The 27,745-nt window shown below is 34.0% G+C and overlaps 1 protein-coding gene across 1 annotated transcript; it reads right to left on the minus strand.

Annotated features, from left to right (window-relative positions):
- On the minus strand, nucleotides 1-27,703 carry LOC124534457. Its single transcript, XM_047110348.1, has 4 exons — nucleotides 27,250-27,703; nucleotides 4,184-4,289; nucleotides 1,384-1,534; nucleotides 1-742 (listed from the first exon to the last, which is right to left on the minus strand). The coding sequence occupies exons 1-4, from the start codon at nucleotides 27,633-27,635 to the stop codon at nucleotides 420-422; spliced, it is 966 nt and encodes a 321-aa protein (XP_046966304.1). The 5' UTR covers nucleotides 27,636-27,703; the 3' UTR covers nucleotides 1-419.
- Between the last annotated feature and the right edge of the window lie 42 nt (nucleotides 27,704-27,745).

Here is a 27,745-nt window from a genome sequence, read left to right on the forward strand (position 1 = left end):
TTCGTAAAACTTATATTTGAATTAGTAGCGATGTATTAATTGATCGTAGCTCAGTTACAATACGAACGATAACTGTTGAAAACAATATAACATTAGAATCATCATTATCTTAATTATGACAAATAAATAATTAACTTACTATTACAAAATAATCTTTGTCTAATCATAGGTGAACATCGCGCGCCATCTTCTAAATTTACATTAAAGAATAATTCAAGGCACAGACATATCACAGGTTTAACGTGTATTTTAATCATTAATTACGTTAATAAACATTACATTATTTACACTTATTTCATGACATACAGATACACAAACTCAAGTAAATGCAATAATATACAGCGAATAGATCCGTGCAGACTAACATGACTAACAGATGGCGCCGATTCACTATTTTAACTATCCGTCGCTAGATGGCACTAGAAGCCTAGCCGCGCCTCCCTGAAATGTCTTCCGGTGGCCAGGTCCTCCAGGCAGGGAACTTGAACTATATTGAAATAGATGTGGCCCATGAGGTGGGCCGCCGATGTGTTCGTGGCCTTGAGGCAGTCGAACAGCATGTCGTCGCAGGTGCAGTGCGACTTGCTGTAGAGGGAGTTGTTGGTGAGGTTGTAGCGGCGGGAGAAGGCGCGCACCTTGCTGGGGCACAGGTCGTGCGTGCGGCAGCAGCGGTCCAGCGCGCGGTCCGCGCCCAGGTCGTGGTAGTCGGCCGCGATGTCGCCCGTGCCGCACCACTTCGTGCCTGCGGGAACACGTGCGTGGGACGCCGTTGTAGCAACAACAGACGTCAGCTCGTGTGTAGCAACAACAGACGAAAACAATGCAACAACGAGCTGCATCATTGGCTATTCAATCTAATTCAATCAATCAATCTAATTGTTTGCAATCACCGAGCTGTTATTAACGAAAAAACTTAAATGGAATTAAGGTGCTATTAGAAATATTACGGAGATTTTCTTTGAAATAAAAAATGAAATGAATTTTACTTTTGAAACAACAAAAGTTTATTTAGAACATAAAACATTCTTTGAGAATTACGACGTGTCCGAAATATAGCCCTCGAACTAAGTTTTCATTATATGTGTATAGTTTGTCGTTGTGTCAAAATCTTGGGAAGTTTATGTCCCTTGTACCTTTAGATACACTGCCTATGGGTATTAATCGGAAACGAGCTATTCCCTTTTTAATTTTTTAATAATTTAAATTGACCGTAACTTGAATAGTACAATAAAACTATTTAACATAAAGTAATAAATATTATGGAAACAATACTCACAAACTCTATGGTAGGCATCCATAGCTAATAATGTGTAACGATCAAACCTCAGCTAGACTTTAACTTCTCATTCGGAAGTTTTTGTAATGTATGTATGTATAGTTCACCTGGGATGATCCCCTGCAGCAGCGACAGGGGGCTGCCCCCCAGCAGGCCGGCGTGCGCGCCGCCCGCGCGCAGGCGGTCGTGCGCGGCGCCCGCGCTGCGCTCCCGCCAACCCTCGCGCCGACCCTCGTCGCTAGCTTCCACACCCTCCACCTGGGAAATGTGTTACACAGCATAGAGTAGCAGATCTCACAAGACAACGAATCTGTATATCTATATTTTTATTAGCCTCCAATTAACAATATATTTACACAGAAACAATAAATGACGGAATGTACAAAATTTTATGAGGTGCAACAGGCGGCTTCGTCGCGAATCGACGAATTTCATTCAACCTTTCGACAACCTTTGCGGAGGGCCAATTGTTAAAATTATTTATTGGTAAGTAAACTTATTTGTCGTCCTCCCCTTACGACTTCAAATTCGGGAAGGACACCTATAAGTTATAAGTTCATTATTATAACTTATATATAGTATAAATTTATTTATAAACATTTTAACTAGATATTTATTATTCATGTATTTGATTTGAAAGCAAATTTACACGTATAATCATATTCCACGTAAATGTATCTAATGTTACGTTGCGTCGATAAAGATTAAGATCGTAATATTCGATAAGAGAACCATGGAAATGAATGACGGATGTGTACGTAAGCCCGTAGAAAATAACATGAGTCAGTAAAATGATTGACTTTCAGTAAACGTCACTAAACATACAATAGGTACATCAATTTTTACAAGCTCAAATTGACCGCTCGGAACAAAAACAACACTTTCGACGTATTAACAAAGAGACGGGTCGAAGAAGAAGCTCGAGCTTGTTTTTCTAATGTAATATTTCTAAGCATTTTTTAAAACTTCAATTTCACAAGTTCATATCTTTGAAACGTACATATGTATGTACTCAATAACATACGAAAGGCAGGTCGGGTTCAACTGAAAATTGGCATGGAAGTTGACTAAAGTCGTGTAATACTGCGGTGTTTTTTTTTAATTATTATAAAAAACACAGAAAAATATATTTACTACAACCCGTGGATGACATGACAGAAGTAATAAGTATTAAATAATATTAGACGTATTTTTTGGTTATTAAAGTAGATATTACTTCAGAAGTTTGCAACACAAAGCAACGAGACAATATTTTCCAATACGGTGAATAAATCAGTATCATTTGGTACGAGGAAAAACTATATGTGTACCTAATCTATATAAATAAATCAAACTGAACTATCTCTCTGTGATTGCAGATATAATTAAATTGTCATTGCTTTTATTTATTATATATTAATTCGAGGTAATTTTAAAACTGGTAAAAAATAATTGAGTTAATTTTAAAAATCAAATATTGGCGTTTTCCCGGGTACCGTTAAGTTGTTTCGTCTAAATAGGTTCAATTGTGGTTGTGTCAGTAAAAAGTTATAGCATAACATAACATAAGGCTTACATACATTTCTACGTATAATACCAATTTATAACGGATAAAGCCGCAGCTCGCAACTAGTGTATTGTACTTGTATCCGGCTTGTATCCATAAGCTAGTATTTCGTGAAGTGGGAAGAGGTCAGTCGCGTGTGGTCGAGATTTCATCTCAGTTTCGCTTAGCACAGCGCTTTAGTAACTTGAAAAGAAATCGGGTCAAGGGCGTATTCGCCAGCGCACGCTTTGTTGTAGTCAGCTCGCTGGACGACGGGCGATTTATTGTTGTGTATATTATAGTCAGACCATGTAACGGCAGAGGCCAAAAATGTTTTAGCAAAGTAACGCTTAGCAAAGACTTTCTTCAGAAGTCGGCCTTCTAGTGCATGACAAACATTTCCGCCGATGTGATATCTTAGAGCCCGCGACATATTTCCCATGTAGTTAGTCAAGTTGGAATTTGAATTAGGATTTCAGGGCCTGCAACCTTATAATCTACCTATTTCACCTACGATGCAATTATCCAGTGCCCGCAGTACTAATATTATCCACCTAACACGGTCGATGTTTTTCTCCAATGTTTATAAACTATAGTCATTGAAAATCGTACAATAACGCCCGTTTCTGTCAACTGTCAGTTATTTAAAAGTGATGTACCCACGATAGCCTTTGTTTATAAAGTTTGTAACGTTTTGTTAACACCTTCTTTCCTTAAAAAAATACCTTTATAATCAAGTACGAGAAACACAGCTCATTTAGAGTTCCGGTAAATTATCACAAATTTCGTATCACGTAATTTCTGTTTATAACATGCTTCTAATTGTACCCAACAACAGAATCTGGAAGAACCTGACGGTTCAACAGCAAACCACAGTATAAGTATTACTTAGACGTTTAATGTGTGACTGTAGATTTCAAGTCCTTGTTTTTTAGTAACGTTTACTCTTGACCATTGTTATAAATGATATGCAATGTCAGAGTCATACCTAAAAAAAATTATTCAATATAGAAGCATTACACTTATTTATTGATTTTCAAATTAATCAATCCACTGCCGGTTCAGATGTAATGAGTAGTCTAATATGAACGAGTTTACCTAGATGATACCGAGGTAATATAAAAAATAAATTTTAAAAATTCCCATATTATTTTATTTTAAAATGCATTATGTAGGGTTGTCAATGAAATGTTATTATTAATTAACATGAGAATTTCAATATAACAACAATAACAATAACTCATTAACGAATACAATTCTATCCATTTTGATAATAATTGCACTTTCAACTATAGGCAATTATGGTTCTCCTATAAATTAGTTCGGTTACGTAAATAAGAATAATGCAAGTTAGTGATGATGCAGTTAATGCTGTTTAGTACCTGCTGGCATTGTCCCATGAGCTTGGTCATTTGCAGGAAGGTGATGCCCAGCGGTCGGTTGATGCGGCTCAGCTGCCGAAGTAGTCGGCTCGTGTCGTCCTCATCACTGAAAAACACAGTACAATTTTCATTAATAGGCCAGTTATAATTTCGCACATGTTCATGTTATAGGCGGGCCAGCAAATGGTCTATCTGAGGGCAAGTGAGATCGCCATCGCTCATAGACAAGAGAGATGTAGAATTATTAATCATTCTCTACACTTCTACTCTACACTACAGATATTATATCCCTTGTGTCTGTAATTACACTGGCTCACTAATCCTTGGAAGCAGAATCCAACAACACTGAGTACTGCTGGTTGGCGAATATCTGATGATCGCGTCGTATCTATCCAGACTTGCATAAAGCATTACAACCATGTCTGTACAATTTTGATCTCTTAGAAGTCTTTGATTGATAGATTTTTTAATTTCACGTCTCTGAACTCTTGCATAAGATCTTTATGCTCAAACCGTGACATTACTTATTGGGACATGAACTTACTGTCCCAGTTACCATATCCTAGTACTGAAATGATATAATATTAAATTTATACAATATATCAATGCTGAAAAAACATAAATTCTTAAATGAATTTACTGTAAATAAAATAGCCTTAAGATTAGAGTAATTGAAAACACCAAACTAAGTTTTATCTATTTTACAAACAATTCATTTGTTAATTAATATTTTTTTATTCATGTTTCTTCTTCACATTAAGATGTAACTTAAGACCCATGCATATTACATCATCACACACAATATATATGTGTATGATGTAATATGTAGGTAATACAAATGACTACCAACTTTCTTTTGACATCGCCGTAGTCGGATAAAACCTATTTCCCGGTTAATGAGAAGTTATTTTTGGACTACGCTTAAAAGACACACTTGAAGCCTCGACGTAGACAAAAAAATATATAAAATAGGTCAGTTGTAGGCTATATTTAGACTCGGACCTGTAACTATAGTTTAAAATTGTGACCTACACTTAAATTTTCAGTTTTGATGTTTGACAACTATTAAAAACAGTTTAATGACAATAATTGTTGATATATTACCTTATCAAAGTAATTCTATCATCATTTTCAGCAAAATACATTGTATTTACTATTTATATAATATGTGTCGTTCTGTGTGGAACTGGATGAAATTTATTTACTAAAAAGAAAAAAACACATGACAAATACAATTTCGTACATAAAATAATCAGCATAAATCCTGTTTGATAGGAGTAATCAATGTCCACACTCTTGGTGGTAATTCTATAATACATATGTTAACGTATTACGCTAAAATTCAAAATAGGTAATTTTAATCAGATGAAAAACGTGTCAATCTGGAAACGCATAAGAAACCCTTAGTAGATACAACAACAACAACAACAGCCTGTAAATTCCCAATGCTGGGCTAAAGGCCTCCTCTCCCTTTGAGGAGAAGGTTTGGAACATATTCCACAACGCTGTTCCAATGCGGGTTGGTGGAATACACATGTGGCAGAATTGCTATGAAATTTGTCACATGCAGGTTTCCTCACAATGTTTTCCTCACGACCGCCGAGCCCGAGATGAATTATAAAGACAAATTAAGCACATGAAACAGCGGTGCTTGCCTGGGTTTGAACCCGCAATCATCGGTTAAGATGCACGCGTTCTAACCACTGGACCATCTCGACTCTTACAGTAGATACAATATAGAGAGACTAATATTTGTAAAATCCGGGTCAATGGTTTTTAAATGTTAAATGATACAAGATGTCTTGATATCAAACTTAAATAATATGGTCAATGGGGTAAATTTTCAACCCTCGCTCGAATGTGGGAAACCGAAGGGCTGCTGCTGAACTTTATCAATATTTAATGTACACACGCGTGACCTTTGATTAGTTCTGTGCAATAAATCAATAAATATTTCAAGAGCGGCTTATGAATGACGACCGTAAATGTATTACAATGTCCTCCATGTATGTAGACGCATTGACAAATGTTTTGAATATTATTTGTAAATATTGGACATACTCGTAATTATTTGTCGATTAATAAACACGCTCAACAAAAAGTGGCATCGCTTTTTTTATATGTACATATCATAAAATAATTTGAATTAAACTATATTATAACTGAGTGAGCTGGCCCAGTGGTTAGAACGCGTGATGACTGCGGGTTCAAACCCAGGCAAGCACCACTATATATATATGTGCTCAATTTGTATTTATAATTCATCTCGTGCTCGGCGGTCGTGAGGAAAACATTGGGAGGAAACCTGCATTTGTCTAATTTCATCGAAATTCTGCCACATGTGCATTCCACCAACCCGCATTGGAACAGCGTGGTGGAATATGTTCCAAACCCTCTGCTTAACGGCAGATGAGGCCTTATCCCAGCAGTGGGAAATGTACAGGCTGTTACTTTACTTAACTATATTATAATGTATATTTTGAGGTTATAATTTTATGATATAGGAATTATTTAAAAACTTTGTTGACCTGTTAAACTAAATTACTAAAAAATACTTAAGTTTTATAAAATTATTAGATTTTCAGCTTATTTGAAGTGTTTTGACATCTGTCATCCTTTGATTATTACTTTCCTAAAATTCAAATCAATTTAATTATCAGAATAATAATTTTATTTCATTTTTATCTGTATTTAGTTACCTCCATAAGTATGTACAAGAAATACATAGTTATTGAATGTTAAGAAAAAGTATTACAATATATATATGATATAATTAAAATAACAATATTAGTAACATAACAAGAGATAATTAATATTCGGCGATCGTCAATATCAGTACCAGTTTACATAACTTGACCTCGACAAGTCGCTTTCTCTACATCCTGATACCCAAAACTGGTTCAGAGATCTTCAAAATACATGGGTAGGTAATAAATTAATATGCCTAAGCATCAAATACGTAAGCCATTAGCTAATTTTGAAAAAAGAACGTGCTTATTCATATATAATCTGGTTTTAAAATACCTACACGTAGGGATCTGACGCCATTTAATTGTTGTAGGATGTTACATCAATTTTTAATATTAAGGCGTAAAGTTAATTGTTTTTGTACCATTTTCTTATAATTTTAGTAAACGGACTTGCAAAGGGGCCATCTGTAGTATGTGGTCACTACCACCGATAGACATTGGTACTGTAAGAAATATTAACCAGTTATAATATGACCAATGGACCAACCTCAGATGTTATATTATTCGTGCCTGTAGCTACACTAGCTTACTCACCCTTCAAACCAAAACACATCAATAGAATACAGAAAGTGGTGGTACCTACCCAGACAGGTTTGCACAATTTATCATTAACTGATATTTATTAACAAATATAAAATGTCCTTCTGATTGAATTTCGACCTCAATAACCAATGGAGTAGCTGTAGAGCGGTATAATCTAGAGTCTCAGTCACGTCAGATGAGAGATTGGGCGCAGTATAACGGCTTTATGTTCTGGAACTCGGAACTGTATTACAGCCAAGCTTCTACTTCTTGAATGATCTTGTAAATCAAATCTGAGTCCTCTGAATCTGGCCTTAAGCCACTAGGCTAAGGAGGTTGTATATACATATTAAAAGTCACGAAGAATGATCCAATTTGGAAACACGGTTTGGCATATACAGTACGTATTAAATGCTTTTTCCAAGGGCATAGACGATTAGATGGAACCTTTTGCATTAGTTTTTTTGTCTATTAAACGGTTTAGCAATAAGAGAAATTCAATTTTATAAATTACCGACGTACATTTGAATTAAAGGAAAACTTGGTGGTAGGGTTTTGTGCAAGCAAGGTAGATATCGCCTACTTATCAGATATTCTACCGCTAAAAAACATTACGTAGCACTGTTGTGTTCTGGTTTGAAAGGTGAGTGAGCCAGTGTGACTACAGACACAAGGGGCATCTTAGTTCCCGAGGTTGGTGGCGCATTGACGATGTAAGGAATAGTTAATATTTCTTACAGCGTCATTGTCTATGGATGATGGTGATCACTTACCATCAGGTGGCCCATATGCTCGTCCACCAAGCTATTCCATAAAAAAAAACTCAACGACAGGAAGTTTTAGCTTGGCGGTATATAAGGAGTGGGTGGTACCTGCTTATATTGGTTTGCCCCAAACTCCATATCAGACTAAGTTGTCTACCAAGCAATCTGATATAACTTAAATATTATTTTTTACCAAATATTATATTCATTCGGGTAAAATTTTTGCCGTCAGTAAACAATTTTGTCATTAGTTTCAGAGACACAAACAAATAAATTTTACCTCAAATTAAAAACAGTTGTTCATAAGTCTTTAATGGGACTTTGTCGGAGTTACTTTCTCGTCCAGGAATAATTGTCACAAATTTTCACGAATTTTAATAAATAGAACAAATGATATCGCCGTCGGTATTTTAACTCGGAAGCCATGCAGTCACGGTCGAGTTCAGGCGCAGTCACACGCGAGGAAGTGTCGCTTCCGAAACGAAATGGAATACCTATTTCCAGTAGAGACAGCTATTCAATATTTTTCTCTCCCACTACGTAAATAAAACAAATGAGGCACTATAATTTTGACCTCTTTTTACTCAATGAAATTTAGATTTGTCCAAACTTTGACCGGCTTTGATTTCAGCTTGTATTATTACCAGCCGTGCTTAATGTAGTTGGTCTATAAAACTATTAAATTATCTCTGATTTTTCACATGTTTACAACATTATCGATTATTAGATTTTAAATTGACATGGTTATTTTTATTATTACAGTTTACCATGTTTTTTTATTTTTATTTGATGGAGCTCTATATTCTCGTGAACAAGACCTTCGTAGATAATATCGAACTCCCTCAAATAAAAATAAAAACATGATAAACATCCCGTTTTAAATAACTGTAATTATTGATAATACCCCCTCTATTGATAACGGACTTCGTTATCCTGAGACAAGCTTTAAAAAGCGACTTTAAATATGTATTTCAATATTATAGTCTTCATAACTGATATTGAAATTGATTATTGAATTATTTTTTCATTCTGAAATGCTAGTAATTTCCCATGTTCGAGTCCAGCATTTAAAAAGTAATAAAGGAACAAGCTATGAGACATGAAACTCGACTCTGTTGGTGTAAATTACGTTAATTCGAGACCGAACGTTGAAATGTGGTTCACTAGGTTACAACTACCAGCCACATAGCACACATAGTAGCGTGACGCGTTCGTCATCTATACAATCATATCCTAACTAAAATAACGGTACATTATTGCACTGAAAATATACTTTTTTATAAAAGTGTGTGTTTTTGGTGAATCTCGAAATGTACTACATTGGATTGATTTTAAAGTTGTATTAGACGTTGATAAATCTAGTACAGTTAGAAGTATGAAGAAAAAACTAGCAACTTATCTGAGGATTAAAGTTATTAAGAACTATTTTATTTTTACTTTTGGGGATATTTTTTTGTATTATAAAGTAGACTCATTATTAAATTTATATTACAATGACCATATATTTTTGGAAGGCAATGCTTTTTAGACATTAGACAAATATGTATCAATTATGTGAAACGTTTTTGACGCAGTTTCTACTTAGTACAGTTTACGTTCTGTACACTTTAATTTTGGAAGAAAAGTTTTTAAAAGAAAGTTAACCTTAACGAAGGGAAATAAATAATTTATTAGTCAGCTCTTGATTTCACCTAACAATGTAGACATGGGTGAAACAAGCGCATGCGCACATCGCGGAAGACAACGCAGCTAGAAAGTGCCAAGTGCCACTTAGGTGTCGCGGCCCTTCCATTTGTCATTGATACAAACTGTCGCAGCCGATCAGAAATAAATACAAACATTAGAAATAATATACGTTAAAACTTATTTTATTACTGCAGTTGTATTATTATATTATTATATGTATTATTATTTTTAGTTATATTTTTTTTATATAAATGACTAGTTTAACTTTAGTTATTTAAAATTTTGATTGTACACCACATGATACTTATATATATACGCATGCTGTGTTCATATCAAGAAAGTTTCAATCTATGTTCATGTTTATATTAAGGCCATGTTTATACTAAGTTTAACATCTAAAGATTGTAACCAGTTTTATGAACCAATAAATAAAAAAATAAAAAAAAAAAAACTTATTAACTATAACGAACGAATGATACGTATACTTTTTAAATTAAATAAATGACCTGCATTGACCCAGTATTTCCAAGCATATCCACCGTAGACTTCGATAAATTCGTTTACTTTTCAAATTATCCTTGAGTATAGAAGGCATTAATCAATGGCCGAAGTTATTCGAAGTAATAATTACACGCGCCGAGTAATACCGTGTCACACGAGTGCGGGCTGACAATCGACTCTTTATCGACCAGTTGATTACAGTTTCCATGTTTGGACAGCCATTGTCAACGGACCACAATGTTATATACAATTATATATTTCCTCGTATATAAATTATTGTGTCGTGATATTTGTTTTGCACTGTACTAACCCCGTTGTACTAAAGGCTATTACAGGACCAGACCCGGAGGACTCAAGTTCAAGCATTTGATTTATTTTGTCGTTTAATTCGTAATGGCAGCCCGTTAATCGTTGCCATCGCGCCTCAACTCATTGTCCTTTCTGATTTCTATCTATTAAAAAAACAGACTTTCCTATCGGTTCACTTTGTTATGAGAGAAAGGATCATAATACCCGCTTATAGGTCGTTAACCATGAAAACTATAACACATCACATCACAGCAACAGAAATCATTACTCTTTGCTAGTAGAATCATTGATCAGAGTGGTAGCAACCCAGACGGGCTTGCACAGAGCCTCCACCATATAAAATACCCCCTTCCACTTTGGGATACAACTTCTGTTTCTATAATTTAACGTAAATTGCAATAGTTGTATTCATTGTTATACAATATTTATTTAATTCACTCGCGTATTTATAAATAAATTAAGTGTTATTTGTGTTAGTGTTATGTAAATTATTATTGCGAAGATCAGCGGCAAGAATGCTACCCGTTGAATCATAACTTATTCTGACATAACACGCGTTACAAAATTATATTATGTCACTTGTTGAGTGTCCAAGTATCCCTGACCTTATCCTCGTAACTTCATTGAATCACAAATCCGAGTTTGCCCTTCTGCAACATTAGTGTAGAGAAATCAGTTAACTGATTATTCCACACACTTTCTGTTTGTCCGCTCAGTGATTTGAAAGTCGCAGGTTATATCCTGACCTCTGACTTATTATCATACTATGAACACTTGTTTTACCGTTCTAGTTAGGTACAGGAGATTGTTATATTAGTAATTCCTAAAATATTGGCAGCAGTCAGTCACAAAAATTAAAGTTGAGTAACATTATTTCAGATTTTTGGTTACGTTGAGCTCATCAGGATGGCAGCAAAACAATAGAGGTCAACGTCCCATCATGTATAATGCAACACTTTGGGTCCACGTCAAGCCATCATCCTTGAGCTCGATTCATAGTTTTGCAACACCGGCTACCGTTGAGTACGGCTTTTGCAAGTCAAATTATCTTTAATACTGTTTAAAAGAGGAAAAGGAAAAACAATTCCCATAATATGTAAACAATGATTTATGATATAGGAAATTGTCTCGTTAAATTTTAAATTAAATTTGAAAACATTTTAATTTTATTATATTTTTTTTATATTCATCGACTGCTTTATAGTAAATACTTTGGGCGATGTATAAGTGCACATTTAAAGACAAATAATTTATAAATATGTAAACAGATAAACATTTATATGCCCTCGTACCGAAATACCTCCTCGATGTTGTACCTTTGCGTAAGATTTTTACTTTTACTTTGCAGATATGTCTAAAGATCTCTTACGATGATCCAAGCCGTTAAATATTTTTTAAAAAGAAACTCGTAATTATAATAATCATTGTAACACGAAGCATAATATTGTCTAATAAGAAATCACAAAATGCTTAGGTTATAAATAAAATTTCAACTTTGCTACATCATACAATTATAAAACTATTTTTTTTCTGCTAAAACAACATTAAATTTTTTAAAAATTCCTGAACTTATGCAAAATTGAACAAACACATTTATGACATCAGATTCAAGGGCTATAGGATTTTAGGGGTAGAGGTTCTAATCGACTGTGCCTAAATTTTTACCATTCAAATCAATATAGGTTTCATTTGCATTTTTTGATACAGCCTTCAACACATTAACTAGTTTTGGTCATTCTTTTACTTGGTGTCAGGTTGTTACTGCGATCCGAATTCCAGGAAGCAGGGTGGATTGTGAATAGCAACAACCCACCAGGACTTTGACCCTGTATTAATTACTAATTTAGAACAACCACCATGACAAAAAAATATAATTTACGGTATATAGAATAGAAAGATAATGATGATGGTATGAGAATCTACAGATAACAGTTGACACATAGATAACCAAAAGATATAAGCGGGACGATAAACATCTTAAACGAATATAAAATATTTGAAAAAATATTTAAATATAATTGTGTGGTTTAGAGCAAAATATAATAATTACACACCAAAAATTTATATAAACTTTTTTTAAATGTCCAAAATCTTGACTTTTACGTTCTAGCCGACAAATGTAAACGAAACCGCGGCGTTATCCAGAGCATACGATTAACCGAGTTACCTGTGACAGTCATTATTGTTACAAAGCAGTGATTGTCTGACCTCTGCAATTTTCCTAGGAAGAGTGAGGGTCAAAGTTATGACTCAGATCCTTACGTACAACTCACAATTCCGCTTTGATCGTAGCACGGAAATGAAATGATAAAAAATATGATTGATTCGTATGAGGTGACATAGTCTGATGAAAAGAAGTCTCTAGTTGGAACCTAGATGGATATGGATTCTTTTTACTTCCTAATTAAGCTATTGTAGTCTTTTAGACATTTATGACACCGTAAGATTTTGACGGAAACTATTTCTGTTTATAATATAATTAAAAGTAATAAGTTCATTTTTAAATTCTGGACAAGTTCTTTTCTCATTAATGCTCATATTGTATGTTTGTTTCGTAATAAATTTAAAAGGCATTTAAAAATATATAGATGACTCTTATTGTCGGTTGCTCTCGGCACCTACATTCCTTCTGCTGCTGACTGCTCTCTATTCCATTTAATAAATTTATACATGGTGATTCATTATTGCCTCAGCCTACTTGGAGAAAGGGTAATTTTTTTTAATAATAGCTGATATGGTCGCTGCTACTAGCCGCTGTGTCAGTGTTAGGGTTCAATATATTCTCATACCATATATTTATGACATCATAAAATACTATAAATGTAATAAAGCTCATTTTATAGCGAATATGACTTAGTTATTATAGGAGTATGAATTAGGCATATTTTATTCAGTGCATGAACTGTGTATATTTTTTTATGATTCTTATAGAAACACGAATATTTAGTAAAAAATGTACATGAAATTATTATATTTGCTTGCAATGAGGCTGAGGTTAATTTACAATTAAATTAATTAACAGTCATTATGTTTATTAAGTATAGTACTAGTTGTATTTTGTGATTATGATTATATTGCTGGTGGCTTTCATTTTGCCGATTCTTAGTTGAGATTCAGTTATTGAGAGGTAAATTAATCCAAAACTAAAATACAGTACGATTGCTGCAACTTATTGAAAAAACACCATACGTATCTAAAAATTCTGTTTTAATCCTCATCAAAATTAATAAATTTTCGGTTATAAGGCTTCGTGTATGTGATGTTACCGGCGAGCTAACTCACTGTGTAGAACAACAATTCTAGTAGAATCAAAGAAAACAAAACAGTGCGGCATTGGTGCGGTGCAGTTCGTGAGATTTTATATTTTTCATAAAAATATATAATCGTGACGACCTTACGGTTGCGTAAACTGTGCAGTCGCCGTTATATTGCTTATTTACAACGATATTGGTTATTTTTATCGAAGCAACAGAAAAACATGCAGTATTTTTTAACTTAGTGTTTCCGTTACCTCAAAACCCATTCTTTATTGGCTTATTCGCTTTTAATAAATAATAATAATAACTAAGCATTACAACAACAGCCTGTAAATTTCCCACTGCTGGGCTAATACCTCCTCTCCCGTTGAGGAGACAGTTTGGAACATATTCCATCACGCTGCTTCAATGCGGATTGGTGGAATATATGAGCTGGCCCAGTGGTTAGAACGACTGCATCTTAACCGATGATTGCGGATCGAAACCCAGGCATGCACCTCTGAATATTCATGTGCTTAATTTGTGTTTATAATTCATCTTGTGCTCGGTGGTGAAGGAAAACACAGAATACCTGCATGTCTATTTGCCTATCTTAATTGAAATTCTGCAACTAAGCATTAACAAGTTGTTTTTCAGGATTGCTGATAATTAAATAATAAGTTTATTTCATTTAACTACTGACTTATCGGTACTTTTCAATGTAATTGATCGAGTCAGTGGTTGCTTTTAACTTTAACTTATTCTTATGTAATGTAAGAGAGGCTAGTCGGATAAAATATATTTTGACGTAACAAGGGCAAGAAGAATATGATTAAGCAACATACAATCCAGCCAACAAGTAGTACCTGCAGGTACCTATAGGTACTATTATATATAAGTACATATATAATACCAAGTACTAGTACATAATGGAAGCAACATAAATCAATAAACGATAATACTGGCTTATAATGCAGAGCCCTTGACATTTTATGAACTGTTTGCGTTTTTACTCAGAATTTAATTAACTATGATTGAACTAGTTACTGTAAAACCGACTAGTTTGTTAATGATTCACGATTATATTTTAATTGTAATCAATAATTTAAGCCTTAAAGCTATATAAATAGGCATTAGGTATAGTTTTAGAAGCGTATGAGTAACTACTGACGTTCTTACCGATTCTTCTCGGTAGAATCTACTTTCCGAACCGGTCGCTTCAATTAAAATAGTTGTTAAATGAAACTGCTTATAAAATCTACTTGAATAAAGTATATTTTAATTTTGATTTTGACTACCCAGACGAAGGACGAGATGACCACACGTTTTACATGCACGTGCTTATCAGGGTTTAAGCCAGTAATCATCGTTATAATCTCATTATATTCACGTGTTCTGTGCCATCTCGGTAGGCATACAAAATGGTATACAAAATGGCCTATACTATTAAATTAAAAATAAATTACGTATTGAAGGGTTTTCGTTTTAACATTGCTATACTAGTTATTTCACTTCGCCGGCAAAATGCCAAGGATCTTAAATATTAACGGTCGAATCGAACAGATAATAAAATAACTGTTAATACGTTACGTAAAAGGTAATCCAATTTTATTATCTTATTTTTAATTGTAAATTATTATTCATGATATTTAAAATCAAACTTTCTAATTCTTGACCCGCAAAATGTTTAGAAACAAAGGTACTGTAAATTTTGATAAGTGGATAACTTAAAGGTCTAATAAATTGCATTCGACTTATTGATTACTTCTTTAAATCAAAATTTTAAAAAATAATATATGAACAAGTAATTTTCAGTCATAATAAAAATATATCCATAGTTATATTATGTTAGTAAATTAAAAATATATTGTTATATCAAACGCTCTACACTTAATGACTTCCAACACATTTAGTACCTTTGTACTGTGTGACACGGCATCTAAAAGTATTTTTCTTAATTATCATTAATAGCAATATATAATTATTAATGCGAATCAAGTAAAACATTAGTTTAATCCGAAGGCGCAATCCGCTCGATCGCACGTCGAGCCGAAAGCTGCAATCGTCACTCGAACAACCTCACGTGTCCCATCTTAGTAGATAAATGAGACCAATTTAAGGATGACCTTATGCAAAATGGAGTCGCGTATTTATTTTTTAAATTTATAATAGCCGGACTGGCAAATGGGCAAATTAATTTTAAGCACTGAGGTTGCGTCACAATTTCGGCTTATGCTAAATCTAGCTGTCACCAGCGGTGTTGCTCGCGTAGAAAATATGAATATATTTATAAATTAACAAAGTATGTCCTTTCTCAAGCTCTAGACTATTTGTGTACCAAATTTCATTAAAATTTGGGCGTGAAAGCGAGAAATACAGACAGACAGAGTTACTTTCGTATTTATAATATTCGTATGGATTACTGATATAATTCTAAAAGTTACATTTTGTCTCAAATATATAACTGTACTTATTAGTTTTCTATAGTTTTGTCTTAATAATTGTAATTAATTTAGGAGCGGTCAAGACGTTTACCTATATTAAGTATTAAAAATGTTTCAATATGTCGGAAATGGTGTATTAGAGGCCTGATTATAAAAACATTTATTTTTAGGTGTTATGACATAAGTCTTTCAACATATGTATCTCGGTGTTGCTGATATCGTGTTCGACTAGAACGTAATCGTTGCAAAATATTGTAGAATTGTGAAAGTGAGGAAAAAAATTGAGAAGAGAAACACCATCAATAATAACCTCTTACGATAAGGCCCATTTACCTAACCGCCTGCGTATATTATGCTAAAAAAAGTACTACATAACTCAAAAAAATAGTGCCTAATCTTTCCGTATGTTTAATTCATTATATCGTTACTCGATATTTAAATTTGCCAGGGTATACGACAAATAATTTAATTATCCGATTTCTATGTAGTAAAATATTACGTGAAAGGTTTTATGGACTGATGGCCTGACGAGGCCGGATGTTATAAATGTAAATATGGATTTAATAACTTTGAATGACTTTCTTTCGTCGTTTCTTTTCCGAGCCGGCGATAGTTTTAATTTGACAACCTATGCTTCGATAATTAATAAAGGAATTTTAATATGCTTTAAATCTTTACATATTAAAAACGAGACGGTCCAGTGGTTAGAACGTATGCATCTTAACCGATGATTTTAAGTTCACACCCAGACAAGCACCACTGAATATTCATGTACTTAATTTGTGTTTATAATACATCTCGTGCTCGCCGGTGAAGGAAAACATCCTGAGGAAACCTGCACGTGTCTAATTTCGTAGAAATTCTACTCCATGTGTATTCCACCAACCCGCATTGGAACAGCGTAGTAGAATATGTTCCAAACCTTCTCCTCAAATGGAGAGGAGACTTTAGCCCAGCAGTGGGAAATTTACAGTCTGCGGTTATTGATTATATATCTTTATAAAGGTAAAGAATATTTTAAATATTATTTAGCGGACATATTTGCAAAACGGCTCCATATTGCATAACGCGAGCGCAGATTCCGATGCGGCAATTGTTCAATGATTGAATCAGTGACGCGCGTCCCCCTCCCCGCCGCTACCTCGGTGACACTTCTAGAATATCGTCTAGGATAAGGATGCCCTATAGTGTATGCCTTAATAATATCTATTCGATTAAGATACAACAAGACTTACTCGAATACTTGATTGTATTCGAGAGCATTTTCATGTATCCGTGCGAAGCGGGGTCCTAGTGACCCGATACAATGCTCATACTGAAAAGTTTTGTTTACGACATCACATTAGAAACTTCTAAAATTATAAGTGTTTCTTTATTAAAAAATCGCAACAAAATCCGTTGCGTAATTTTATTCATCTAAGCATACATAGGACCAGATGACTTTGTTTATAGTATGTAATGATGCTGTTTACATATTTTAAGCAATTTTATATTTAAAAAAAACACAAGTTAAATTTATAGTATTTTAACGGTTTTTTAAATGAACCTACTATGTTTGCGGCTGGATGGTAACAGACTCGTACGCCGTGACGGCAAACGGTAATAGTAACAGCGATCATAATTGCCCAACAAGTACTTGTACATGTAACTAGTCATTTTAGGGATTACTGGTAGGTGCTTGGCATACACTGTAGCTCATGTCCTTCCGTGGAGTTAAAGCTTGCTCTATACTAAATTTTATTAAATTCGGTTTAGCAATTAGGCCGAGAAAGAACAACAGCCAGATAGACAAATTTCTTTCACATTTTATATATTACTGTGGTAATATAAAGATATACTCTTAAGGAAATACTATGGTTTATTCAAATCCATATTTATTACTGGTTTTTCTTACGCCTATCGATTATTTCCATAATCATCATTTTCGTTATTTCTCATTTCGTGGACAGCCCATGACAGCTACTGTTCTATGCACTGTAGTAAAGTTACTTAAAAGTAAACAGCTTTGCTTATTTTACATCAATATGTACAACCCTATACTTTCAATGGCCGTGTCAGGGAAGACATACTACAACCAGTGCACCAAGTATTATCACGACCAAATAAAATTACTTATTTATTTATACGTATAAAATAAAATTGCAACTAAATTGCGTTCATCTATGATTTTTTTTTATTTTGGAGGCATTACTGTTCGTTGAGAGCTGAGATGGCCCAGTGGTTAGAACGCGTGCATCTTAACCGATGATTGCGGGTTCAAACCCAGGCAAGCACCATTTTATATATGTGCTTAATTTGAGTTATAATTCATCTCGTGCTCGGTGGTGAAGGAAAACATCGTGAGGAAACCTGCATGTGTTTAATTTCATAGAAATTCAGCCACATGTGCATTCCACCAACCCGCATTGGAACAGCGTGGTGGAATATGTTCCAAGCCCTCTCCTTAATGGAAGTCCAAATAAAATCTTATCAAAATATACTTTATTTAAGTAGGCTTTATCTTCTATTATATCACTTTTGAATCGTCATTTTACTTAATTAAGAGAATTTACCACCATCTCGGAATGTAGATTCTACCGAGAAGAAACACAGTAACTCTTTTTCAACATATAATATTAAAAGTAGAAAGCCTTCGAACAGATTACCAATGCTCTATGAGAACGATTGAATACGGAGTCGCGTATAGGATGACTACACATTTGTTTAGTCCTTGAAATTTACTTCCAAATCCGCAAGATCTGCACTGTCTGTCTTTGCCGGTATACGATATTGTCGTTTAGCAATATTTTGTAGACGATAAAATACTGCATGAAGCACCTCAAGTGCAATGAACATGCTCAGGATTAACGACTCTGATAATTGAGTCAATTTATATTACATATGAGACATTATTTTTTCATTTCTAGTTCACTTTTTGGATTTTTAATCTAGCTGCTGACTTACGACGCTGATTCTGAGGTATTGGTTCCAAACTCATGCAGGCAAATTTAAATATTGGGTCTTTCTGTCAATAAACTCTATTAACACTTGGCAGTGTTGGCATGTGCCTCGGAAAGCAAGTAAGTGCTGTCGTTGAATTATTATAAATTACCAATAAGGGTGGAAAACGTTTTTCTTAAATAATATGTCTCATTTAAGTCGTACTTAAAAGTGCGTACCGGCTAAAATGTTTAATAAGAACTATTTATTTTCTAGGTAAGCTTTTGTAAATGCTCAAATTTAAATAGTTTTAATTATTTCATTAAAATAATATCGCTTTTAATTTCCTCAGTATCCATTCCTAAATTTACTTTTACTCTCGAAATGAATGAACGAAACAGTAATTTAATACGCAATTAAATAAAATTCTGTAGAGCGTGGTTTTAGTATAGTCAGTCAACAATACAACAAATCAACAAGTCAACAATACAGTTCAGTCAACAATAAATAAAGCCTGACGTTAGCGAGCGTCTTCTTCGGCATGCCGCGGCCTCCTGGCGGTTAGTTGGCAAGAGTGATTTATCATCATCATACGAGACTTAAAAACTTTCCGCTCGCAACAACGTTACGTTACGAGGACTGCAAAATGTTGCAAACAATTCCAACCCGGGCTTCATTGTTGAAGACACTCGTGAAGGAAAATTAATTTCACTGCTAAAATATGACACAGATGTGGGTGTAAATAATATCCCTACTTTCTTTTTTTATTTACTTAACATTATAAAGATCTTGTATTCGTCAGTATGTGTACCTTTTTATGTTGTCGGGTACAATTTTTCGTTTACTTGCATTCTCATTTTTGCTTTTTAAAGATATATTAATATTTAGTGTATACAAGTCGAAGTATTAGTATAACCAAAAATATGTGCTAAAGCTTAAAAAACTAGCTAAATCGGTTAAGTAGCACTGGCTTAAAATTCACTTGTAAGATTTGTCCTACTTATTTAAACAGGTTGAGTTTATCAAAGATGTCATTTGACGTAACAATTTGATTAATTAAATAAAACGAATGATTTTTGTTTAAAAACGGTTTCGTCTGCTCAATGGAAACTCGTAAATTATTATTTTTATTGTCATAAAGTTATCGTTTGTCGTTGCCTTCGTGCTATACGAGTGTGTATGTGTTGCTTATACATGTTGTTATCGGTTTTCAGTAGGTATGTCAATGGAAATTTCATTTAAATCATGAACTTAATTTTTATCAAGTCTAAATTTCTAGAATTCAAGTAGCTTAGATTAAAAGTGTTCCGAGTTAGAACCGGATATGAAATCTATCTCTGGTGGATTCTCTACAACCGAAAATTGAGGTCTCGATACAATTATGAAGTCAGCTAATGAAATCAACATTAAGCAAAACCAGTCGTATCATAATTACAGATGACATTTTAAATTTAATATAAAACAAATATTAGAAATGAAACATTTTTCTGATGAGATGGTTTCGAAGTACGGCTCAGATAGAACAAGAGAACCTTAACCAAAAATATTACGTTCTAAACCGGACAAGAACTAAATTTTCAAGTGCTTAATAATTCGTTTTAACAATCCATCTCAATTCGAACAAAAACAAATTACATGATTACTAGTAGTTTTAGGATGTTGGTTGTCATGTGTTAGGCAAAAAAGTAGCGTACGAGTATGACCATTCTTGAAGTTAAAAAGCTTCATACCAAATTTCGTCAATATCGATTCAGCGGTTTGGTCGTGAAAGAGCGATAGAACAGATAGAACGACACTCACATTTATGATATTAATATATATAGATAAGTTAACTTTTGAAAAACAAAGATAGCAGCCCTAAAAGTGAAACAGGAGTTGTATTAAACGAACAAAGGTATGAGACTTTCTTTATCAAGAATGTAAGCTGATCTACGCTGCTCGCGAGCGGGCGGCGGGCGCGAGGTGGCGGTCTGACAATTGACTTGGCAACGGTCATACGAGTGGCCATTGTGGGCATTGTGTGCTAATAACTCCGGATCCCGACACTACTCAATGTGCAATTGATCTTCCGTTATTTTAATTCTCTTTAGATCAGTGCGAATGGCATATCCGCGCGGTCATTATTGATTTTCAGCAAGATTTATTTGATTGACAAACTTTGAAACGTGAAACTACTGAGTATCTAATGTTGTCTTAAATTTTCGCGATTATTACACATTTAAATAAAACTAATTATAACGGATGAATCGCGTATATTAATTATTTTTAAAACATCCCGACGTTTCGAGCACTTTATAATTTATAATTAATATACGCGATTCATCCGTTATAATTAGTTTTATTTAAATACTGAGTATCTTTCTGGTTTTTCTTAATAGACTCTGCATTACAGCGGACCGATATTAGTTTTCATTTAAATACGTCCTAATAATGAAAATACTTGTAAAAACAAATGAACTTCATAATTTTGATTTTGATGTATACAAATGCAAGATTAGATAAGATTTACAACTAAATCAAATTAATGTATATCTTCAAATGCTCATGCGAATATTTTACAGGAACATATTAAATTTAAATCTACCACCAGAAAGCAGATTCTTCCCAGTAGAACCGACAAGTCAGTAGTTACTCTCTTCCGGTAATTAGTTACAAAGATTATCCATTAAACACAATTAATTTATTATTTATTCGTGGAAATACACACTTTATACCATAAAGAATACTAGCCAGCCCTCCCCGGCTTCGCACGGGTGCAATACTGATACTAAATATACTACAGAATTAGTTTATTTACGACATCACATTAGAAACTTCTAAAATGATTAGTGTTTCTTTTCTATATTGTCCATGTACCTATTATTTACAAATTCACTTATCTCGAATCACTTAAAAAAAAAACTATTTTTTATAAAAACCCCATCAACATCCGTTGCGTAATGTTAAAGATATACTTAAGCAAACTACAGACAGCAGGAAGCGACTTGTTTAATACTGTATAATGACGATAATGATAATTTATAGACTTCTATATAATCCCTATAATATTAAATAATTATTTAAGAAATAAATTAAAACGCTGTTTGTATATCTTATTAAGAATTGTTCATCCCTCCCGTTCCCGTGGTCAGGGGCTCAAATCCCGACAAAGGTGATTAGATAATACTCTTCCCTGCCTCGTACAGCACGTACAGACCTGTGCCTGATTTTTATCTCGTTATAATAGATTGCTCTTAATGATTTTGATGTTATTCTTATAATATGAAGCTGTAATATACAATAGGTTAGACTATAAATATGTTTATTTGTTTGATTGTTAATACTTGTGACGTATTTTCGGTTTGTCAATGTTTGTAATAAAGAATAAAACAGTGGGCAGACGGCAAATTATTTTGGAAATAAAAGAGTAATTGCCAATTTAGCAATTGGCTCGCTGAATAGAATCAACGCGAATAAACAATTGGATGACTCAAGTGAGAACACACGGATTACGGACCCATAATTGACTTTAAAGATTCTCTAAGCGAATGAAAACATGGAAGTATAAGAAAGGGAATTGAGGGTTTCTTATTTAAAATTAAAAGAATAAAAATGTTCTTCAGACTTAATCCTAATCTAATTAGTAATAAAAAAGTAATCTTTAATATTTTTAAAACAAACCTTAATACTGTTAATGGTAAAACTTTTCATCATTATTCAAAAATGAAATGAAATGCAACACTTAAAAGAAAAAAACATATATAATAATATGTATGTTTGTGAACAGCTTGCTTATGCGTAAGAACAGACAGAACAAATAATTATCTCGAAGCGATTGAACAATGACTTTGAATATAATCATTTATTTACATCGAAATAATAAATAAACATGCATCATTAAAATCTAAAACAATGACACACAAAACAATAAGAACAGTAATTGTTTATAGATGTATCGAACGAAAACAAACAAACTCGTATTATTTGTAGACAATGTCAAGATCATTGCGCACGCGACTTTTCATTATAACTTTAATGAAACAAAAGTGAATGCACAATAGCGTCGCGTGCGCATAAACAGAGCGTGGAGTTAGATCATAGAGATCTGACGTTCACGTTAATAATATAATGTTTAAGCCTGCGAATACGCTGCATTAACGATAATGCGGTGATTTATATCGCATAAGAAAACTTTAGAAAACCTGGAAATTGTTGATAGAATGAATTGTCATCGATCGCATCGTGTGGTAAATTATTTTTTTTAGAATGGTTTTTACAGGTGCGGTCTTAGGAAAAGTTGAGTGTAAGATAAGGTAGAGATATAATTCCAAAATGTTTAGTTAATTTTAATATAATACATGTGTACAACAAGTATCAAAAAACCCGACTGATAGAAATTGTAGAGTCCTCCACTACTTTGACCAGGACATCCAGATCTACGAGAATAAATCCGGCCCTGGTTTTGTACTACCCTCTATAAAATTAAACTTCTAGACTATATTACATGACAATTTGATGGAGATACAAGATAATTGTTAATTTTGTTAATAAAATTATGTAAGAAGATACAACTGTAACAAATGATCGCTAAGAAATCATTTTTAATAACTGCTTTACCGATTTCAATTATACAGAGCTTTGCATAGACTGTTTAGTAAATTATGCCTACATAATTGCCTGATAATAAGTAATAATAGCTCAATAATATAAAGAGCGGCCAATTGACTAAAATCTCCAGTTTAGGCTATAATCACCACGTAATTATTCTTAGTGCATTTATCAATATTAACTTTTTAAGTACTGATTACTTTATTCATAGTAGTCATTAATGTATGACCTAGCTTCAAGGCATACTTAAATATAATTAATCAATCAAATAAAACAGATTATACATAATCAAATACATTGAGATTAAGTTTGCATTCAGACTATAGACAAGTATCTAACTTTTAAAAAGATTTGATATATACTTCTTAAAGTGCTAATATTATACAGAATAGGATCAAAGAAATATTAGTACAGCAATATCCAATTTCCAACTCTAAGCTGCCACTGAAAACTACTTGAAAGAAAAACCTATTTATATTAACAAATTACCTAAACTTGGAAAATGTATTTTTATTAAAGGATATAAACGATGTGAGAATCGGAGTAGTAGCTGAGATTTGCGAACGAGCAATTTGGGCCACCCGATAAGTACCTATACCCGTAGGTATTCCTTGCATCACCAATGCAGCACCAACCTTGGAAACCAAGCTATTACGTGCCTTGCCTGGAGTTCTAACTCACTCAACCTTCAAACCGAAACACAACAATACTAAGAGTTGCAGCTTGGTTATAGAAAAACAGGTGTGTTTTTGGTACCCACCAGAACAGATCTACTCAAAGCCCTACCAAACGAACCATATAATCTCTCAGCCATTAGTGTATATTGTAAATGCTATCGGTTTTCAATGTACGTTATTCGTACGAGTTTGACGCGGAATTAATTCGTCCTTGGGCCATCAATAGACCTCACTGTCTGACTAGCGTGGTGACATTGCTCCTAGAATAATAATTACGAATAACTAATATTATAAAGCTGAATAGTTTGTCTGTTCGATTATATACAAAAGAAACCTTTAATTGAGTATTACATTATTGGATATACTGTACATATTGCATTAAAATGTAGTGATAGATGTATAACTAACTGCCCCATAACACACTGCCGTATAGATATGACATTCAGGGTGTAACGAAAGTAAGAGCAGGTGCTTTTTTTGGGAAACTTATTTCGTCAGGGGAATAAATAGGGGATGAAAGTTTGTATCGAAATTCGTAATTTTTAAAGTTATATATATGGGGAATTTACGCTTCCGCTTATGAGCAAATAACAGATGTTACATCTTTTTTGTAATTTTCATCTCATATGGTTAAATTGTATAGAAAGTTTGAACAGAAGTTTCTAAATTTTTACGTTACAAATATTAAGGTTTTTTAAGGTTTTGGTTTGAGTACATTATTACTGTTGTTACAGTATTTATGAAAATTTATTATCAAAGAAGTTAAAATCCATGATTGAATTTTTTTATGGCCGTTTTTATGTGAATTAGTAATTGGCGTAAAAATCGATGGGTTTCTGTATATTTCGAATGGAATATCTTATCGGATACAAAGTCAATTAATTAAACAATAATCTAATAAGTTTCAACTGCGTAATGCCAAAAACTACAAGGCGGATATTAAAATTTATTTTCGAGCTATATATAAACGAAATGTACCACTCACCATTGAAACTGGAACACGATAATACTTAGTATGGCTGTGTAGCGATAGAATAGCTGATGAATGAGTGGTACCACCAAATAGATAGGGGGATTGAAAAGGCATATATGTACAATACAATAGTGCAGACTAAACCGCGGGACACAGGTAGTAAGTAATATAAAGAAAGAAAATCAATATCCAACATATTTCATACCAGTTGCAATATTTTTACTACAAATTGTAGCGCAAAGTTAGAAAAATAGTGTCTGTGATTAAAATTTTAGCCACAAAACAGTCGATAAGCCATCCAAGCTGCTCATAGCAGCGATGCGCTTTAAATTATTCAAACGCAAGCTACTGCGCTATTGCAGACTACATCTTTTATTTATTTTACACTTACGGTTTTTTTTATTTTTTTTTTTTTAATTTCAGTACACTAAGTTATCTATTTGTCGCAGAATAATTTAGTATTAAGGGTGGTAGTAATACGCTGGATTACATTTTTATATTTTTCGATTTATAGTAAGCACGTATTAAAAACTTTTTTTTTAAATTTCTTATATTATAAGTTAGGACCGAATGTTACTTCCTAAAGAGCTTTAATACACTTCCATGGTATGATCAATCTTTCACTACTACCTTATATATATACCTTATATACATCTCTCATTAGATTTGTTTAAAATAAAAATAAAATTTTGGCGGGATCAATTGGTCACAATTTTTATTATCTGTGAACTTTTGTTTCAGTTTAGAAATTATAAATAGAATACCCACTAAATATCGCATGTTCATGGCCAGTCACGGAGTCATTGTCATTAAAAGTTGTTTATGATCTTATCTGGAAGTAATTGTAAGCTATTAAAAATGAATATGATCAATTGACATGAAAGTCTCTTTAAAAACGTGATCTCAGGCGGTGATTAAAAGATGAAGATTATAATTAAACTTTTATAATTTGTATTTTTGTGGCTGACCTCAACTAACACTTTTTTATTCTTAATAAAAAAAGTTTATTCATGTTAATAATGTAACATACCTGCATTCATTCTAAATTAAAGTTTAAATATTATTACCTAAGTTTAAATTTGTCATGAAATCAATAGTGACATAAGGTTTTTTTAACAGACGTAATTACATCGATTGTTTTTTCTTTACGGCAATATTTTTTTTATTATTTTTGCCGCCAATATTTGCACTCTTTAAGAGCTGCTACAGACCACCTTAATCATTTCTATGTAGTCATTTCAAGTCGATCTTAATTCGAACATCCGCTATATATTCGCGAATGCCAAATGCGCAAACTTTGATTATTATAACTTTTATCTCGAATTATATCTTACAGCTAAGAAAATAAGGTCCACTCTCGCAAAGTTGATGGAGTGTAACAGATCTTCAATTTATGAAATGTTTTTCGGCGAGACCTACCGCAGGGCAAGGACCTTTCAAACTATTCCAAAGAAATATTTTTGAATATGACATAAAAGATTACTCTTTAATTTCTCGAGCGTGACATTTGTGTAAGCGGTCGTTTTCAAGTTTCAACTGAAACTGACAATTATGGTTAGTCGCTTATCAATTATACCGATAATTCAGCGAGTTTAAGAGTTCCGTGCCTTGCGAAATCTTCTCTACTTGGTTTGTACTAATTCAACGTGAACGGAATCGAAGCGTCCTAAAATGAAATAAATAAATGGTATCACTCACTATGTCTCGATGAGCTCGCAGTTCAACAGCAACTTCTCCGCGCCGAGCTCCACCACTGCGACCGTCTGGTCGTGGTAGTATATCATGCGGAGAGTGTCGTTCCCGACCCTCCGCCCGGTGTAGGGCTTCACGCCGGCCGGCTCGCGCCTGTCCGCGTCCTCCGACCGGGCGCCGACGCTGCCCACGAGCCCGGCCAGGGACCAGCTCGCGGGGAAGCTGAAGGCGAAGGGCTTGGCGGACGCGCTCTGCGGCGAGGACACGGCGATGCAACATATAACTATGACGGATACCAGGGACTTGAGCAGTCCGTCAGCCATGGGGGCGGCGCGAGTGAGCGCGTCGCGAGCGGCGCGCGCCGCGCTGAGCAGTCTGCGGAAAGACATCATGCGTCGTCCATGTCGCGCGCCCGCGTCGCCGGTGAGCCGCGGACTGGCGCGCGCGAGCCGCGCGGCCCGCCTCAGTGCCTTACCTGCACCGGACCACTTTCTTCGCTGAC

Source organism: Vanessa cardui, chromosome 12 (genome assembly GCF_905220365.1).
Source record: "Vanessa cardui chromosome 12, ilVanCard2.1, whole genome shotgun sequence".
In the NCBI taxonomy this organism is placed as follows: Eukaryota; Metazoa; Arthropoda; class Insecta; order Lepidoptera; family Nymphalidae; genus Vanessa; species Vanessa cardui.

Excerpts from the sequence above, each read along its gene's own strand:
- LOC124534457 (XM_047110348.1), bottom strand. The coding sequence starts at position 27,635 with ATGATGTCTTTCCGCAGACTGCTCAGCGCGGCGCGCGCCGCTCGCGAC. Across the intron at positions 4,290-27,249 it reads TGCGAGCTCATCGAGACATA|TGATGAGGACGACACGAGCC; the intron begins GTGAGTGATACC and ends TGTGTTTTTCAG. Across the intron at positions 743-1,383 it reads GCTGCAGGGGATCATCCCAG|GCACGAAGTGGTGCGGCACG; the intron begins GTGAACTATACA and ends GTGTTCCCGCAG.